Source organism: Paralichthys olivaceus, chromosome 3 (genome assembly GCF_024713975.1).
Source record: "Paralichthys olivaceus isolate ysfri-2021 chromosome 3, ASM2471397v2, whole genome shotgun sequence".
Lineage (NCBI taxonomy): Eukaryota > Metazoa > Chordata > Actinopteri > Pleuronectiformes > Paralichthyidae > Paralichthys > Paralichthys olivaceus.
In genome coordinates, this window is record NC_091095.1 from 583,507 (window position 1) to 603,716 (window position 20,210).

At 45.4% G+C, this 20,210-nt stretch overlaps 1 protein-coding gene across 12 annotated transcripts in view; it reads right to left on the reverse strand.

Moving 5' to 3' along the window:
- The window catches only part of nfia (nuclear factor I/A), a 128,679-nt gene that overhangs the window by 61,201 nt on the left and 47,268 nt on the right, over window positions 1–20,210 (reverse strand). For 8 of the 12 annotated variants that reach the window (XM_069520066.1, XM_069520059.1, XM_069520027.1 and 5 more), the window contains one exon: window positions 16,476–17,004. In XM_069520066.1, the coding sequence (XP_069376167.1) occupies window positions 16,476–16,890 (415 nt within the window). In that variant the 5' untranslated portion in view covers window positions 16,891–17,004. Of the gene's footprint in view, window positions 1–16,475; window positions 17,005–17,642; window positions 17,694–20,210 lie in introns of those variants that run through there. The other 4 variants (XM_069520064.1, XM_069520054.1, XM_069520043.1 and 1 more) reach the window with 1 other exon arrangement.

Consider the following 20,210-nt stretch of genomic DNA (forward strand, 5'->3'; position numbering starts at 1 on the left):
TTAGTCTGTGATTGTAAGAAGACAATCGGAAATAAAAACATCGATGATGATAATAACGTTCGTCGTCATGATATCTAGTGTTTACTCACACCGGCGATGTCTGAATGTAGAAAATTAGAAGAAAAATACTCGAGTACAGTTACTGATTTTTATTGTAAGTGAATAAAAATCTACTTTGTTTAAAAAACAATAGTGGCGCTCAAATTAAAACACAATTCTCTGAGTGTGTGTGTGCAGATCAATGCTCTGATAACTGAACACATGAATTCACATTACACGTCTGTTCAGTCGTCTCATTGATCAACGGCAACACACACACACACACACACACACACACACACACACACACACACAGTGGAGCCAATATGATAGTAAATATGAAAAACATCTTTTTAGGTGTTTTCACCAGATTCTGTTCCCGGACAGAAACAAATGAGTTTGATTGAAACTGTGGAAGCGTCTCGTGTTCGTGCTTCACTTCAGACAGGAAACGACAGACAGAGACGGGATGGAGCGAGGAGGAGGAGGAGGGGAGTTGGACCACCTTAAAGACGACTGGCAGAGTGTGATTTAAGTGCAGGGCGTGAAGGGGGTACGGGGAGGAGAGGGGGAGGGTGGGGGAGGCTTTAATAGAGCCTGCAGCTAATTGCTCCGGTGGCATCTTAAAGCCCGTCTCCCCCAAAAGCCCTTGGAGCTTGAATACTGCTGCTAACTGAAGAGCTGCTGACACAGGAAGACAGGACGAGAGGAGGAGAGGAAGACAGGACGAGAGGAGGAGAGGAGAGAAGAAGAGAGGAGGAGCGGAAAAAACAAGGGGAAATGGGGAAGACAAATGAGAGGACTGGATGGGGGAAGAAAGAAAAATGATGGAGAGGAGAGGAGGTGAAGGAAGGAGGGAGGAGGAGCAGGATAATAACTGGGCGGTAAAAGCAGAGGGAGCTGGAGTTTCTCCTCACGCACCAGAAAACAAACTGAGGCTGCCGCCACTTTGAGTTATTCCTCAGGTCAGGAGAGAGCAGCTCGGCTACAGCCACACAAATTATCCTCCGCCTCCCCCCCTCACCCCTCCTCACTCTCACTGCAGAGGGACGGATAGAGGGAGGAGGAGGAGGAGGAGGAGGAGGAGGGGACAGGGGTAATAATACACCCCTAAGCCTGTCATTTCAGCTCAGCCCGGCACAGGACCAACCCACAAAATAGAAATATCACTTTCTCTCCCCTGGACTCCCTCCTCTCCTCCTCCTCTGAATGCTGAATCACCCAAGAGAAAGGGGGAGAAAGGAGGAGTTGAGAAGTTGTAACAAAGAGAAAAGAGAAGGAATGAGAGAACAGAGGCAGCTCCGCTCCTCAGTAAGAGTGAAACCAGAATGAGTGGACTCAGTTTCCAGGGACCATGTGAACACGAGCGACAGTCGCACCGACTCTAATGCGTCTGTCATCAACAGGCAGCTGAGGAGCTGCTGCTCTGCAGAGGACGCTTCAGCTCGACTCACAGGAAACGTTGAATATACATAAAACATGCTGAGCTGCAGTCTTCTGCAGAGACCAAACACTGAAACACGAAACCTTCTGACAATTCAAACACAGGACGGGAAATAACACATCAGGTAAAGATCCCAAATGGCAGTTTCACCCTGTTAACTTCATTACCGCAACAAAGGATGTGAGAGAGGAGTTGGGTAGATCTGACTGCGTGAACAGTAAAAACAAGACACAAAGAAGAAATATCAACGACGGCTGAACTTTCAGGAGATGCAGGGAATTATATGAAGAGTGACGGTTTGTGTACGAGTCTTCGTACATGAAGGAAAAGTAACGTCTCAGAACTTCAGCCGTTACTGTTCAGTGATAAAAACCTGACTGACATGAAGTTCTGCAGATTCAGTGCAACATCTTCCTGTCAGCTGTTTATTAAAGGTGAGAGGATGTGTGTGTGTGTGTGTGTGTGTGTGTGTGTGTGTGTGTGTGTGTGTGTGTGTGTGTGTGTGTGTGTGTGTGTGTGTGTGTGCGCAGAGCGGGGACATTGACCTTGAGGACAATCGGGAGCTGCGGTCATGTTTGTGTGTGTGTCGTATCGAGGCAGGGGTTGTGACAGCTTGCCAACCAAACCCCAGCGCTCCAACATCTGGCTCACATCTCCAGGAGATGGTGAAACCTGGAAACCCTCCACTGCACCTCCTCCGCTACCTCCTCACACACCTGCTCCGACTCGCCGCCTCTGAAAACACAACTCTGCCGCTCTGAATCACAACCGCGGCACAAACTCATCAGCTCGATTCAATCTGAGCAAAACAAAACAGATTCACACGACCTCGCCGCTCCTCCGACACCTGCAGGAGTTTAACAGGATTTCCACAAATCAGTCAACGCAGCAGGTTGAGTTAAGTAAAACAACACTGGGAGGTCAACGAGCGAGGCATCGCACACAGACACACACATCTTGTTACGGGATGAACCGCGAGCTGCGTCTGAGAGCTCCGCTGATGCTGCCGCCACCGCTGAGAGGAGTTTTAATTGGCGAGGAGAAAGGCGAGTGGTTGGACAGCACAGATCTCTTTTATCTGCAGCACAGAGGCGTTCTGGATTAACGCTCTCCTCGCTCCGGCGGCCATTGTTTCAGGGAGGGGGGGGGGGCAGCAACAAGTTATGCAGATGAGATGTTAATGAGGTAAAAAGTGAATGAAGTCTGGACCAGAACAAACGAGCCTGGAGGAAGACAGACTGTGGGAATGAGCAGGCAGCTGCACTCCTCCGCTTCCCTACACTCATTCATCCCCCCTTCTTTCCTAATTTCTACCACCTTCCGTCCTTGTCTACTTCCCTCACAAATCTTCTCATTCTTTTTTATCCATCCTTCTCTTCTTCACTTGTTCCTTCATCTGTTCACTCATCTTTACTGTCTTCTTTCCTTCCTCATCCCTCTTCTGTCCTCCATCCTTGAGCCCATCTTACCTCCTCCTTCCCTAACTTCTCCACCCTGTCTTCCTCCTCTGTTCTTCCTTCTTCTCCTCCAGCTCCAGGTCATTCCCCCCCCCACACACACACACACACACTCTCCTCACACCTCCTCACCCAGCGATGGAGGGAGAACGGAGGCTGAGCAGTGATTGAAATGCTAATAAGGAACAAGAGGAGGCGACTGGATGTTGTTGTTGTTTTTTCTAATTTCTTGTTTGTTCTGAGTTGGAGGGGTGGGGGGGTGGGGGTGGGGGGTGTCCTCCTCGTTCTCAGTCCACATAATAGAAGGAGCCGAGGATGATGGAAGAGAAGGAGGAGGAAGAGGAGGAGGAAGAGGAGGAGGCCTGAGAACCTGCCAAGGATTCAAACAAACGAACAATCCATGACTACATCATACTACACTTCCCATGAGGCTCAGCAGCTGTTTTTTAACTCTGATCCAGTCCCACAAACCTCAAGCTCTCCCCTCAGTGCACTCTGGGAAATGTTGTCAAATTCACCCATAAACTTACAAACATTCTTTCAGCGAAGTTAAATTCCTTCAGCTCAGTCTTATCTTACGTTAGGAATCAGAACAATGTTTAAAAAGTTCGTCTAAAATAAATCATGTTTGACCTGTGACACGTTTAAATGTGTTTCGTGTCCTCTGGTTCCCAACACTCGTGAGATCACAAGATTACAGCCAGACAATAGTTAAAATACAACGTTTAAGTAAAGTTAAATATGTATAATTTATAATACGTTTAAATTAAGTTCTGTTACAATCAATTAAAATAAAGTTCTGTTATAATAACAAATCAAAGCAGAAGCACTGGTGCTTTTATTCTGAAGCACGTCGCACACCTCGGACAGGAAGCAGATGCTCGGACAACAACCGTTAGCTGTTAACCAATGCTAACAGGCTAACCAGCTCGCTCCGACGCTAACTCTTACCTGCTAATGGTTAAAACAGAAGCTCCATGTGAGCAATAAACTGAAAATCCACGAATCAACGTGAAGATTAAAAGCAGAATAATTAAGACATTAATATTATTTACAGGGAAGTCGAGAGATAATCCAACTGTAACCCCCCCGCAGCTCTATAAACGATGAACGCTGCTCCACCGCTTGTAGCAGAGACCGTAAAGCTGCTGTTGTCATGTGATGGAGGCGTTGGACCGTCCAGTCAGCAGCTCCTCTGACCGTCCGTCTGTCCTGCAGCGCTCGTATAAATTCTTCATTGTTTATTAGCTGTCACTTCTTAAATAGCACTTGCTGCATGTTGCATACAGGCCCGACCCCCCCCCCCCTCGGGAGAGAGAGGTGTGAAGTTACAGCAGCGACGGACAGAGCCACACATTCACCTCACCACGTTCAGATCCTGATTCATTCCACACAAATCCTACCAATCTGAGGATTCCTCTTCAAACACACGAGAGTTTCACTCTGTATATTTATATTATATTTCAAACTTTACATAAACTATTCACAGAGATTAGGGGGAAGTCATTTAGTTCTGTAATACACCTCAAAGCTCCTACATCCCACTTCCTCTGGCAACCAGCAGCTTCCACTTCTGCACAGATTCAAGACACGGTTTGTTTCTGAGATATTTAAGCATCACTTCTGGAGGAGGTGGAGACGTGTCCTCCATCTTTATTTACAGTCTGTGTGGACGGAGCAGCAGGTACGTCTGGACGGGTCACTGCGTACCAACCCCTCGGACGGGGCAGTTTCCTGATAAAGAACAGGTCTGAGAACTTGTTGAGGCTGAAACTCACGCTAAAGATATTTATACAAGAACTAGGTGACGAGACATGAAGGGAACGAGGGAGAGAGAGAGAGAGAGAGAGAGAGAGAGAGAGAGAGAGAGAGAGAGAGAGAGAGGGAGACAGAGCCTATAGAAAGAGCCTGTCAGTACATTTTAGAGGACATGGTCTTGCAGAGTGTCTGCTTTAGAATTAAAGCTTTTTGACGGTATTAGCTTCTAACCTCTCTCTCTCTCTCTCTCTCTTCCTCCCCCCTCACCACACCCTTGAAAGCCTGCGGTGACCCAGGGATGTGTAAAACGGGGCGGCCAAATGAATTGCTCGGGCACTCGAGCTCTCCGAGCCATTACGGCGAGGAGCTGCCCTACCTGTGTTGAGTCAGCAGTCCCGCTCACTCTATCCGTCTAATGGACAGCGCAGGAATTTAATTAGCAGGAAGCCGCAGAGCGGGTTATAGAGGGGGGAGGAGAGAGAGAGGAGCAGAGGGAAGGTCCTCTGGGTGTGTGTGTGTGTGTGTATCTGTGCTTGTGTGTGTGTGGCCACTGAGTGGTCGACCCCTGCTGCCATCCTTTGGAAACCCCGTCCATCAGCAGTACGATCTATACTCTTATCATCAGAGTCCTGTTTGTTTGTCCTACACAGAGAGAGAGAGAGAGAGAGAGAGAGAGAGTGGGAGGGAGGAGGAAAGACAGAGAGAGAGGGGGGGTGCCTTGCTCTGGGGCACTGCGGTAAGGTCGTCAGGGTCAAACAGACTTGTCCTGTCTCTTGACCCTCTGTCAACAAGTCCTCCGACCTCCACCTGGATACAACCCACAGGAGCGCACCGCACCTTCGTTGTTACGTCAACGGTAAAAACCATCGTGGATAAAAGAGACAACGCTAATTATTGGAAGTGCCACTAGAGGTCGCTAAACAAAACCAAAGGGTCGTATCGAGCTGCTGCCCAGACGACCTGTGACCTTTTCTTTCAGGGCGGACTCTCTCCTCCAGGTGAGGTGACCTCTGAGCAACATCGCTTTCAGTAAGCAACGTTAGGACATCGCACGCAACACGTGAAGTCATTTCAACAGGAGGTGTTTACTTTGTACGTGTAGTCGCGGTAATATGATGTCATGAGACATCTCATGACACAAGCTGTCATAACTCTTTAAAAACGTTTGTCTTGATTATTGACAGATCCCACGAGTGGGAACTGAAAACATCTGTCCTTTGATTTGGGACCAAATGACCGAGAAGTTTAAAAATATTAAATTTTAGTTATAGTCGTGTTTTGATCATCGTCTGGTTTCATCAGCCACTTCCTGTTTTCAGCCAAGAGTCGGAGAGGAGAAAAAGAGGAGGAGTTACGACTCTGCTAGAGACAGGTACGTTTTTACCAGTTGACTCAGATCAAGGACTCGTCTCTGAAAACTGTTTTCTGATTCGAGAATAAAACCAAGGGCCATCCAGGAGGAGACGCAACACACACACACACACACACACACACACACACACACACACACAAACAAACAAACAAACAAACAAACACACACACACCAGCAGACACAAAGGATGTGGTATCTATTACTGAGGAGACACAACTTCTACATTACGCTGTGAGGAAGCATCTCATCAGAACAACAACATAGTGTGAACGCAGCTCAGAGTCTGTACGACACACACACACACACACACACACACACAGAGTTTTGAAAGAGACAATCCACCAGATCTAAGGTCACAGTTCACTCGATAAACAACTTCCTGCTGAAGGTGTGAAGTGACCATCGAGCTGCTGAATGAGGCTGAAAATGCTGAAAAAAAGAATGAGGAGAAAGAAAAAGTTACAGCTTCCAGGTCCAGAAGGAGCTGAACTGTTTCATGGTTGAAGTTATTAAAAAATAATAATGAAAACAAGTGTTACTGCTGCGTCAGTATTTACACTGCCTGATCGTTGGACGTCCTCCGTCGATCACAGGAGGTGTGGTCTGGTCACGTTAGTGCGGGTGTGAACAGAGGCTGAAGACCTCCTGCTCCTTTTCAAACCGTTTTCTTCAGGGTGTGTTTTTGTGTCAGAGCTGCAGGTTGAAGAATTTCTACATTCCAGAGTTCAGAGTGTGAAGCGTCGCTGCAGGAACACTGACAACTTTTGTTTTTCAGCTGTAAAAACGTGAAACATGAAATATCTGCAAACGTCTGACAGCAGCAGCTTAACAGAATAAACCCAAACCAGTTGTGAGGAGTTCTGTGCTCAGCTCACTTTCACTCAGATAAACCATGTGACCCTCTGTCATCTTCCACCAACACACGCTCTCCTGACTTGTAATTTTTAAAGTTTTCCTTCTCGACCGCAGCAGCGTCTGCAGCCGCTCTGTGGAGATAAACAGCGAGGGATTCAGCGACTGCCAGCGCCTTGTGGCTTGGCACGACGAGCTGCCACAGCCTCATTATCCTGCCCGCTCTCCTTTATTCACCACCGCCGCCCCCCCACAACCCAACCCAACACTCACATCATCTCACAGAGCGACCGAGGGCAGCGCTGCAACGAAACAGTTCAATAATTCAGTTATCAGCTCCCCAACCTCCACCTCCACTAATCCTTCACTTGTCAATAATTAAAAATGAACATCTGACGGTGTCGACTGAAGGCGTGCGTACACACACACACACACACACACACACACACAGAGAAACCAAAACAAAGGAGAGGGTCCTGGTTCCACAGAATGAGTTCTTTGTGTGCTTCACCTCTTGGACTGGGGCCAAAGAGTCGGACAGTTTTTCTTCAAATATGCAAAGAGCTTGACTCTCCGCCTGCAGTCTGAGGGATGCTCTCTCTCTCTCTCTCTCTCTCCCCACTGACGACCATCGTCATCCTCACGGACGAGCAGATCCTCTCTCTCCTCTGCTGAACCTTTTATTTTTGGACGTTAACTTCTGAATCCTCCTCCTCGTCGACAAATCCTCCCACAGCAGGAGCTCCGCGGACTTTTTGTTCATTTCTCGTCTAAAGAAGCTCGAGAAGCAACTCCCAGACGTTCATGTTCAGATTTAGTTCTTGGACGTTCGACTCCACGAGATCAAAACTAAAAAAAACTAAAAAATCTGAAGATACTATTTTTACTGTTGTGTTGGTGTTTGGGTGTGAAGGGAAATCTGGTGATCCAGGACTCATGCGGTGCCTCGTTCTGGGGCCAAGTTTAATTAATCACATCATCAGTTCAATCAAACTAAACTAACAGAATCACAAATATCTCCTGTTTATATTAATTGTATTAAAATAATCATGCTTTCAATAGTAAAAAATGAAATGAAAATGGTTTATATTCTCATTTATCAGTTTTCAGTCTTTGAGATGACTCAGTCTCACACAGATTACATCTTTTATAATAACAGATTACATCTTTTATAATAACAGATTACATATTAATCTGAACTTAGTTTTTTCACTGTGACCTGTGAATAAACTGTTTTATTATTATTAATGCTGAGCAGGAGAAAATAATAGGTTTGAGTTGTGAATTTTCACATTGTGATCGATGGAACTTCTGTTTAAATCTGGTTGTTTAAAACAAGACAATAAAATAACAGTTAAAGTAAATTAAAGAAATAAGTTTTAAAAACCTAAACAAAACCGGAAAATATCCACAGAGAGACACAGCAAATAACAAAAATGAAAATTATCAGTAAAATGTCCAAAAGAATATTTAGTTTATAAAATATTGAAAGTATTTTGAAAATATGGGATTTATTGGAATCATCTTCCTGAAAGATCTGAAAAAATATTTGTAATATATCTGAAACGTGAGTAAAATATTCGACGTCTGCGTCTCTGTACATCCCAGCAGCCATTTTGTTTTTAGTACTAACAGAGTAAATCTGAAGTGTACGACCGGGAACACGCTCAGAACCGTCTCCACCCTGATCTCGCCGCTCCGACCCGATTCTTCTTCTTCTCCTCCTTCGTGTATTTTTCAGCAGCCATACGGCTCTTTGGAGTTTCTCTGCTTCCACCATCTGTGGAGAGTTTCCCTGCAGACGCTCGCAGCTGTCCTGGTTCATGTCGACGCTGGCTTCACACGGCAGCGTCCCCACGGCCTCACACACAATGGGAGAGAGTGTGTGTGTGAGTGTGTGTGTGTGTGTGAGAAACAGAGGGTTTATGGGAGTTTTTTGGCACACAGCTCCTCTCTCACTAAGCCTTTCAAGATGGACGGACACTCCGACACACAGACACACACACACACAAAGAGTTGGTCACACACTCCTTCTAAAAGAATCTAAAGGAGTGGGTTCATGTGCAGAGGTTAAAGGTCATGAAACCGTAGAAAGGTCAGGACAGAACTTTGATGCAGAGCAACTTGGGATCAGACCAACGTCACATCAGAACTTTCAGATTCTCCAAGTTTTCATTTGGTTCACAGATTCAAGTTTTCACTTCACACGAGAAATTGAAACCTTTAGTTTCACTCGTCAGAACTTCTGAAGGAGTTTTCCATGAAGTTCGTTTAAAAAAGAATGAATTGTAAACGTCAGAGGAGCAGAGGAGCAGTTCCAGCTTCAGCCCCTCGAGTCAAAGTCCAAACAGTTCCATACAAAGCCTCTCTGAAGCCACACCTTTGGTCACGGCTGCAGTTTGACCTGTGGCCAAAGATCCTTCAGTCAAACCTCACGATTATTGTTGAAACTTGGGTTAAAGTTTAAAATCAGGACTTTTGTTTTTTTTCTTTCACAGTTTTCTAAGATTCTTGAACCAATTAATTTTTTTTCTTCTGTCTAAAAACAGCAGCTTGATTTTTCACTGCAAACAAAACACTGAACAGGAGCCAGACTCCATTTTGTTGGCACGGAACACTGGGAGACAGACAGAGCCGGGACTGACGATGGGGGCTCGGGTGAGGGGGGTTCTGTTGCTAAGGACCGAAGTGGGGGGCTCTTCCTTAGCAACAGAGACAGTTATTCTCAGCAGCTGGCACAACTCACCACAGGCAGTGCAGCTACATTCCTGCAGGATGACCTCCGCAAAAAGACAGAGAGGATGACCTTTAGATGGGAGGAACGTTCCTAAGAGGTGGAGGAGGACAAGAAGAAGAAGAAGAGGAAGAAGAAGAAGGAGAAGAAGAAGAAAAGACGAGGACATTTACAGAAGACAAGAAAACACTGGAGAGAAAAGAAGTCGGGACGATGTTTCAGAGGAAACATGAGAAAAATGAGAAGAGAGGTGAAGAAGCAGATGAAATATGAAAAAGTAAATCTTTTGCTCGGGTCTCAATGTTCGATATGTAGCGGCTCACCAGAATCACCGTCCTTCTGACGCGGTGGACATTTTGAAGTCAGAAAGAACAGGACGTTGTTTCCCACCAGACTAAGTAATTGTACATCACAGAACATGAGGGCTGCTGGGAAACGTGAAGTATTCAGATCTTTTACTTCAGTAAAAGTACGAGGCTGAAACTCTGGACCCATGAAGACCTGAACCGTCGTCTCCGCAGAATTAAATTTACTCCTGAACGATTCAAAACACTGTTTATTCTTATGAAGGTCAGAGTTCAAGTTCAGACGCCATAAATCACCAGAGACAGGGAGAGGCTGAAACATGCTGAGTGTGTGTGTGTGTGTTGCGTTCAGGGACCACTCAGCTCTAACTCTTCTCGTGTCGCTGTGAGATCAGAGATTTTCTCCAAACTGGAACATTTGCAGAGGAAATCCTCAGCGTCGATTAAGACGATGTAAATGGGATTAAACCTGACGATGCCGTGTCGCAGAGCGAGCGCTCAGCTGATACCCGCCTCACAGGAAACACCGTCACATCAAACTATGAGTTTCTTACTTTCTTTTCTGTGCGAACGTTCCTCACAGTCGACCACATATTCAGTTTAAATCTTAAATCAGCTGTGATGTCTTCACTGTCTGAACGGTCTGAAGCCTCACGGAAAGTCGCCTCTGTGCTTTAAATAACTCTGCTGTAAATTATTTTCAGAATAATCCGAATATTTTCAGGACACAACAGGTCAGTTGTATAAAATCATCAACAGGTTTTTAAAGCTCTGTATTTCTGTTCAACATTAAATATTTAGGAGTAAATAGGAGCCATTTGTTTTGTGAGTGGAGCTCAGTTGACTCTGATGAGAACACGGTCACAGACGATCATCAGCTGATCTCATGCTTTGTTTTAACGTGTGAACCTGACGTCAGGTTTATTCTTCAGTCTGTGGTTGAATCAGCTGCAACAGTGGCTTCATTTTTATGAATGAGTTCAAAGCTCAATGACCGTGAATGGAACAATGTGTGTGTGTGTGTGTGTGTGTGTGTGTGTGTGTGTGTGTGTGTGTGTGTGTGTGTGTGTGTGTGTGTGTGTGTGGTGTGTGCTCATTGGTCGGTGGTGGGTTGGGGGTGTTCCCGTGGTTACAGTGTGTACTTCAGGAACCACAGCTGAGTCTGTGGTTTTACGCTGCGTTTGCCTTAAACAGCCCCACATGACGACCAGAGAACAGCAGCAAGACGAGCAGGAGGAAGAGGAAGAAGAGGAGGAAGAGGAAGAAGAGGAGGAAGAGGAGGAAGAGGAGGAAGAGGAGGAGGAGGAATAGGAAATGTAAAGTGTCCCATACTGACTGCAACTCATTCACAACAACTTCCTCACGTAGCCTCAGCGAGCAGTAATCAGGAGGTTACCGAGGGAAAACTAATATGAATGAAAATAATATTAATGAAGAGTAAATGAGCTTTAACATCAAGTGTCACCTCATGGGTTTCACACCTGTCCGTCACTTCCAGGACGTCCGACACTGAAGCTGCTTCCTTCAAGAGCAAAAACTAAACACAAACTTGAATCAGCTCGACATCAGTGACTTAAACTAACAAAGTTTAGGTTTAGTCTCTGAGTCTGAAGAAATACGTTTGTGTGCTCAGATAAATGTGTGTGTGAGTGTGTGTGAGTGTGTGTCAGTGTGTGTGTGTGTGAGTCAGTGTGTGGTGAAGGTCAGGTGGTGCTGGTGATAAGAGAAGATGGAGTGGAGTTGTTTTTTTTGGTGGAGCCTGAGAGAGGGCGGGTCACTCAGAGCTGCAGCTCGGAGACGAAGCTCCAAATCTCTTTAAGAGCTCAGGAGGACAGAGCAACTGGGTCAGACACACACACACACACACACACACACACACACACACACACACACACACACACACACACACACACACACACACACACACACACGCTGGGTCGTATAAGGTGACAGGAAGCGTCTAACGATGGCGGCTCTAGAAACCTTCACATTCTGTAGGTTGCACCGGCGGCTCGTTATCACGCCGACACACAGATATCCTCCAATTGTGCTGCCGGAGGAGCTTCCTCTAGAAACAAGCGAAGTCACCGCTCCGACCAATCACAGAGCCTCTGACCTGCTCTCAGCTTCAAGTGAGAAAACAGATCCTGACGCAGGTTTCAACTCGTTACAGATTTATTCAGACAGTAATGAATGAAATTAAGATCAGTGACGTAGCAGAGAATAAACCCGGAGACTCCAGGTTATCTCTCGGACTTCAGAGACTTTACACAGACAAGCTGAACTGAGATCAGTTTGTGTTCAGTTATCAGATCATAGTTTTATTAATATGTATTAATATCTGGATCACTGAGAAACAACACACAGACGTCACAGACTTTACATGAAGACCAAATACTTCTCTTGAAAAATAAAACTACTCATTTTAAACTGCGACAGAAGTTGTTTAAATTAATGTCAAATATTTTAGACTGTACTAAACTTATTTGAGACCAGTAGAAAATATTTGAACATATTTAAGACTTTTTTTAAACCTTAAAGACCCTGTGAAGTTATTAAAATCAAATAATTCAGAAGTGATATTTTTAAATTGAATTAAAACACAAGAAACCAAGAAAAACAAACTCCTGTTCAGAGTTTGAAGCGATCAGCAGATATTAAAGAATCATTCTGGTGTCTTCATACTTCCCTCAACTTATTTAAAAACACTATTTTCATTCTTAGTTTCATTCTTCTGAACTCATTAAACAAGTTGATTTGTGTTTCATATGTTTCAGCTGCAGATAAAAATAGAACGATTTACTTTTTGTTCATATCCAACGTTTTGCTGAATTAAAGTGAAGAGTCCTCGACGACAGTGAAGCGCTCGTACGTGCTCGTCTTCTTGAACACGTCAGCGGACTGACTCAACTTCTGCTGGATCATCTTTTCTGGAAAGTGAGTCGCTGGCATTGATGTAAAAACTTGTTCGATCAAACTTTTACGATTCCATCTCTCTAATTATGTTTAATTGACTTTAGCGGCACATAAATATTATCTCGTCTGCAGTAAATGTTAACGTCTTTATTTCAGCCTGCGATGATTCTAAATCACAGACGTCAACGAGCCGACCTTTTTCCACCTTTTGTTCCCGAACGAAAACCAACCAGCAGCTCCTCACACTCACACACACACACTCACACTCACACACACACACACACACACACACACACACACACACGCCTCCAGTCTGTGAGTGTGTGTGCATGACTGGCTGCTAATGAGGGGGTGTGTGTGTTTATCCTAGAGGTTAAGCAGCCCAATGATAGGGGTCAGGACCTCGACGTGGTGATCTCTGACCTTTCAGCACGTGTCGAGCGTTCCTGTGAAAGTGACACCCGCCGCCATGAGGCGGCTCGTAAATCAGTGCAGGGCGGTGGGAAGGATATGGGGGGAGGGCTGACCTTTGACCCCCTGAACACTTGTTCGTGACGATCCCGGGTGCACGCACACTCACAACACACACACGTATGAATGGAGGGTTTGATGAGTGTGTGTGTGTGTGTTTGACTACAGGGAGTGAAAGTATGTACTTTGAAAAGCTCAGCAGTGACTTCCTGTTCAGCTCTCCACCTTATTTCCTGAGGCTTGTTTGAACCTGCTCCACTCTCACACCAAACTGATCATGTGCAGCTCAAGTTATCCTCAAACTTTGAGTCCAGCTCTATTTAAACTATGAGACAAACCCGAGACACGAACACGTCTGAGCATCTATGAGTCCAATGAAGACCAAGTCAAGGACATATGACGTCTTATATTATAATGATGTCTTTAATTGTAAAAGTTCTTGACTGGATTCAGAGAAGTTTAAAGAAGAGGCAGAGAAAGTAAAGCCTCATCGATCTGCTGAGAAGTTCACATGACCTGTGACTAAAACACTAAACACTCAAACGAGAACCCTGAAGAGTTCAGGTTGAAGCCGGAACATTCTCCCACACACTGATGCATGAAACGAGCACCGAAGTGTCCCTGCACCTGTTAATGTCGGACCAGGAAGAGGAAGGTGACTCTGACGGACCAAACCAAAGTGGAGTCCAGAAGGAGCCGAGGTGACGGACTGAGTGAGGAGCTGCGACTGACGCCAGGTTTTTACAGCTTAAAAGTGAAAACAGTGAAAAGCAGCAGGTGAAGAACAAACTGATTTCTGGTTTTTCTTTAAAATCGTCTCCAGGTTTCGTCTGGTTGAGTTTTCTGCTGCTGAACTTTAACAGGATTAAATAATAAATGGTTGGTCGTGCGCTGCGGTTTCTACGGGCAACACTGCTGGTCTTTATCCACCCCCCACCCTGAGTCAGTGGTATGGGGATGAATTTAATTACCGACTGGGGCGGCCCCAACAGACCCCGCCTCCGGCCCTGCGAGCCCTAAGGTCAACCTGCCTTCACATGGCTTTTAATAAACACCGCTGCTCCAGAAAAGATCCGCCGCCTTAAATAAGAGGCAGAAACCTGATCCCCGGGGTGGGGGTGGGGGGTTCTGCGGGCGTCCAGCCTCGGCCTCCTCGTTCAAACCAGACACAATCCTGCCAAGTCTCTGTCAAGACGAGGCTTTAAATCTGCAGCTCTGAGGCAGAAGATGCACATTTAGCTTTTAATTTTAAAGCTGCTTCAGTCTCCACCACAAATCGTCGCCTTTGTGTTTGTGACCACAGCGAGCGGCTGCTGGAAATGAAAACACAAAAGTCACTGAGTTTCCAACATGGGGCCAGTCATTAGAGGGTTCTTAGAGACCGACGACTGTTCAAACCCCCTCAGAATGAATCCACAGAGCAGCGACTGCGGCAGCGTTTCACTGGACTGAAGAGAGCTCAGTGTGAACGAGCACACAGCTGATTACTGCGGCCGCAGAGTGAAAACACGCTCAGATGACAGCCGAGCCTCCGCAGGGAGACTGGGAGCAAACTTTGGGCTCAGAGAGGCTTCAGTCTGCCAGAGGAAGTGATTGTAATTAAGGTTCAGGGTCACAGATCTTTCCATGTGCTCGGCTGTCCACGGATCACAGCTGAAACTTTACCTCCGTGAAAACACGACGGGAACTGGAGGAATCTCTTTGAGAGAAGCTGTCGTTAGATTCTGTACTTTGTGAAACAAAGACAAGTTCTGTCTGTGATTAAGTCTTAAAAACCTTCATGTCATTTTAAAAAGTGTTTATCATGAAGGGCCATCGTGTGTCTCTCAACCTCTTGGTCTTCATCAGCGGAACGTCTGTCTTCATCTCGTCTGGTTTTCTCATGAAGCTGCTGCAGCTGCTGATGATCTTCAGAAAACTTAACCCTTTAAACTCAATACAAGTCCTGGAAAATGTTCAAATGCTTATTATCTCTAAAACCCGTCCGACCTAAACCAAAAGGTTCTGTAAATCAATAAACCATGTTACTTATCTAAGTTCATTTTTCTGGAAACATTCTCTGATAGTTGAGGAATAAAAACGCTTCAGTTTCAGAGCTGCTGCTGGAGAATCTGGATTTGAACCTTGGAGATAATTTTACCTGCTCTACCTGGAAACTGATTTTCTTTTCCAAGAAAACTCAAACAAACTTAACCTGAGCTCGGAGCCAAGTGTTTAAACCATCTGCCAAACGTCTCCGCTGCCGCCGCCGCTCGCAAATATTCCAACCACATAAATCATCAAATCATATTCCTGTGGCATCAGTCTGACATCAGGAAACGTGCTGAGCAATCACACAGCAGATAATTGTGTGTTTTTCTTACAGTGCGAGTCGTAGTGGAGGATGTGCCAGCTTCAGCTCGAGAACACTCTGCTCAGCCAGCGTGTGTTTTATTTTGGCAGGGACGTTTCTTCCTCCTCAGACTTCTGCTTTGCTGACCGCTGATGAAACTGCGTCTGTCTGCAGCAGATAACACGAGCGTCTGCAGCCGCAAGTCGAGAGGCACCGAGCAGTTTACTGACGCGGAGCTTCATCCTCACGCCGACACGTGAACTTGAATCAGAGGAAACAGTGAAACGAGTCCTGATCCTGACGAACGTCTGCCGGAGACGTTTCACTGTGTTTCACTGGAGTCGAGTAAAAACTGACGCGAGAAGCTTTTCTACTTTGTAGCATTAGTTTTCCAGAAATGAGTCAGATCCTCAGTGTTTTAATTGGTTTAAATGATTCTGTTCCTCTTATCAAACGATTTGAACATCATATGTTTGTCCCTGTTAAATGATGCTGCACCGTCAAACATGTTTCTGAGTGATCATGAAGGCACCAGCTGACAGAGACACAATATTCATCCACAATCGTTCTCATCACAGACACTTTGTCAAGTTCAAACTCGATAAACTCAACGACAGAAACAATTTAAAGACGAGCGAAGGAAACCAGCTGCGGTGACGAGATCCCACCGAAACACCGTGTGGTTTCTGTGAGCTTGTGTTGGTGTAATGATGTCACAGCGTGTCATCATGTCAAACAGACACACAACAAGCAGCGTCATGTGTCACTCACTCACACTCAGAGGGCGGGACTGACCTGTGTGGACGAAGTAGGCCAGGTACAGATCCAGCTCCTTCACTGAAACTCCAATGTGATGCGGCTGCACGCACAGGCTGGGGTTCGAACACTGAGGAGACTTTACCAGTCTCTCCCCGTCAGTACTTTCGAGGGGAATCCCTTTGAATAAAATCACCATGACCAGGTCCAGCCTCCACACTTTGTCCGCCTGGCGCAGGCAGTCAATCCTCCTCATCTTGCCCTTCTGGTCGGGGTTGGACAGCACGCAGCACGGCGGCTTCTTCCCCGTCACCGTCAGCACAAAGTCCTCCCTGAACTCTGGCCGGATGTCCTTGCGCAGTTTGGCCAGGAGGCGAGACGCCCACTTCTGTTTGACCTCGGGCTTCTCGCTGAGCAGCTCATCCTTCACGGCGCGCTCCTCCTCCTTGGACATGCGCTTCTCGTGCTTCTTGAAGTACTTCCTCTTGCGGGCCTGCAGGTTGAACCATGTGTAGGCGAAGGCCCGGACATGGGGCAGCAGGGCTTCGATGAAAGGATGGAATTCATCCTGAGGGACGGAGAGGAGACGAGAGGTGAGAGGGTGAAGGACAAACAGGTCGCAGCAACAATCAAACAGTTTTATTCTCATCTTCCACTTTAGCTCAGGACACAACATTAAACACAACATTGTTCAGTGAAGCTCAGTGAAATAATCAAACCACAGACTTTCTACTGATGAACAGAATCATAACATTTCACAGAGACACACTTTTCAGATTCTCCACTGGAGCTAAACGCAGAGTTTAATGAGCATGAACGAGGTTTTCAAAACAACCGTCCCACTGGTGTCGGAGGAGTCAGGAAACTAAATGTCAGAAAACATTTGACTCTTCGCAAAAAAGATTTCTTCCAGATTTCTCGAAACGAGAAAACAGACGACGCTGCACAAATATTTTCAGGTTTTTACGGTTCTTGAATTTGTTTTTAGATAAGATGGAGCATGAAAGAAGGAAACAAAAGAGGGAAGGAAATAAATAAGAAAACGAGAAGAGAAGATGGAAAAGTAAAGAAAGAGCAGAGGCACAGAAGAAAACAAAAAGGAGGGAAATGATGAGGGTTAGGAAGCAAGAAGAAGGAAAGGACAAAAGAAAGGAAGGAAAAGAATTTAACAAAGAAATAATGAATTTCAGACTCAACCTCTCTCACCTCCTTCTCTCTCGCTCTCAGGAGGGAGGAATGCATCTGCCAGCCCCCCCCCCCGACCAAAAACGCACCAAACAAACAACCAACCAAGAGGCCGACCGCCGGCGGCCGAGCGGAGGGAAACCAAACCGCCACGAGCACAAACATGGGCTCAGCGCTGGTTTGTTCAGCTCAGATCTTCATGTGCAGGATTAAAGGTGCATTAAAGGAGCATTACGTGGTTTTCAGCCGACGAGGGCTGCACAGTTATTATGGTGGGAATGTGGTTAGACGGAATCTCCTGGATTGGACCCAAACTTGGGGTCGGTTACACCTGCTCCGCCCCCAAACCACCACAAAACCAGGCGTATTCCCCACATGAGCCTGGGAGAGAAAGTGCGTCAACAAAAGAGGAGAAGAAAGCGACTGATCCAAAGATCTTAACAAAAACGGTCTGGATTTAAACTGGAGTTATGGAAGAGTCGGAGGATTATGAAATGAAAACGTTATTACAGCTCGTGCAGGAAAAGAGGGCGATGAGGCGAGCAGCCACGCTCGAACACTTCCTGTTCAAACCTCAGACCAGAGATTTTTTATGTTTTAACGACGTATTTACTCGTTGTCGCTGAAACTCAGCCTGAAACCAGGAAGAGCTCATTCTTCATTCACAACTTTCTGCTGCAGATCAGATCAAGACTCAAACTCTTCCTCAAGAACAAATCTCATTTTCTCTAGAGTCTCAAATATCTGGATACGGCTTAAGATAAAAAAACATTTAAATTTAGAGCGACAGCAGAACGTTATATCTTCTGAGTCATCAGTCTGAGAAATATATTGTTAAATGAAGAACTTTGGTAAAAGAAGTAAAGGTTGTTAAATGTCCCTGAACACAAGTTAAAAACTGATCAGCACAGTGCAACTGAACTCACTTTGTGTGGAACTCATTTAAAACAGTTTCTATTTACTTCACCATCATTTGTTGATGAGTTTTAATGAGAAATAAAACTGATGCTCATCAATGAAAAGAATCAACGGAGCGACAGACTCTTGTGTCTCTACGACTTTGGAAAATGTTCTGCAGTAAAAATTCCACAGCAGCAAAAATAAAACATATATTTTTCTTTTCTTTTCACTACAACTTGTTTTGGAGGTTTGAAAGTTTCGTCTGCGGCAAAGTTTGAGAGAAAACCTGTTATTTTCTGACAGAAAGAAAGAAAGAAGAGTTTCATCACAGAAACAACGACAGCGACCAAAAAGAAAAACTTTCCAACCGAAAAAAACGCAGACGGACAGAAAACATCTTCACGGAACATTTTCTTATTTGGATAAAACCCCTCAGAGGGAACTGGGAGGGGGAGGGGAGGAGGGGGTGTAGCCCCCCTCTCCTGAGCCACGTATTGAAAAAAACCTCGACTATTCATAGATCAAACAGACGCTCACACATCTTGATACGTGCACACTGACTGAGGTGGCATGTGGATCACACACACACACACACACACACACACACACACACACACACACACACACACACACACACACTAGTGTTGTAAGAAGCTGTACTGCATCACTCCAGATTTCCAGTATTTGTTAATTTAGAGATTCAGACCCTCACATTTATAAAATCCCCCAAATCACTGAAACATAAATATTCACTTGTAAGAAAAACTTCGTTGTGTCAGTTGAAGCTTAAGAGATTTGTTACGGTGCACGAGGAGAAAGAAGTGAATCTGCTGCTCAGGACAAACCCTCTGTAGAAATCTGCAGTGAGAACATTTCAACACGTCTGAGCGAACTCAACCTGTAAGAATCACTGACGATGAACTTTAGAGTGAGAATCTCACCTCACGACAGCTTCTCTTCTTTTCTGTCTTTCAAGTTAAATCTGCAGATTATGAGTTTGGACGTAAACTATATTTGTCTCGACACCTTTCTGCTCGGCTGAAAACTTTTTAAACGTTTTCCAAGGCGCAGTAATAACAAGAGGAAATACAGCATTTGTCTGGGACTATTTTCGGCGGCGGATTAGTCCACATTCGGTGCTGCAGTGAGTATTTGTGGCAGCAGGATGACGTGTGGGACTGAATCTACATCCAGTGTTTGTGACACTGAGCCTCATTAAATGGATTTAAATCGTTTGCAGCTCAGAGGGGTCACATATGAAATATAATAAATACAAACACACACATGGTTGGTTGTTATGAGGAGATGCTCGTGTTGGTTTGGCTTTAAACTGGGATTTGTTCTGACTCATTTCACTGTGACGTTTCAGTTTCATTGTCTTTTAATTGTTTGAGAATCGTTCAGGTTCAACTTGAGGTTTGAGGTTTAATTTTTTTTAAAAACCCTGAAAGTTCAGGAGCATTATTTTTTTGCAGCTGCTGTGTCAGAAAATCTTTACATCAAATCTCAGATTAAACCTTCAGCTCGGAGCTCTCGCACAAAGAGGAAACTGTATCTACAGGCTGTGCATTAGAGCGCCAGCTGCACTGCTTTTTTTATATATATAACATTGTTCACCCTCCCTCGTCAGGGGCTCTGAATACAGCACATTGTTTCTTCTTGGAGTCGGTCCAGGCAAACGGGTTTGTC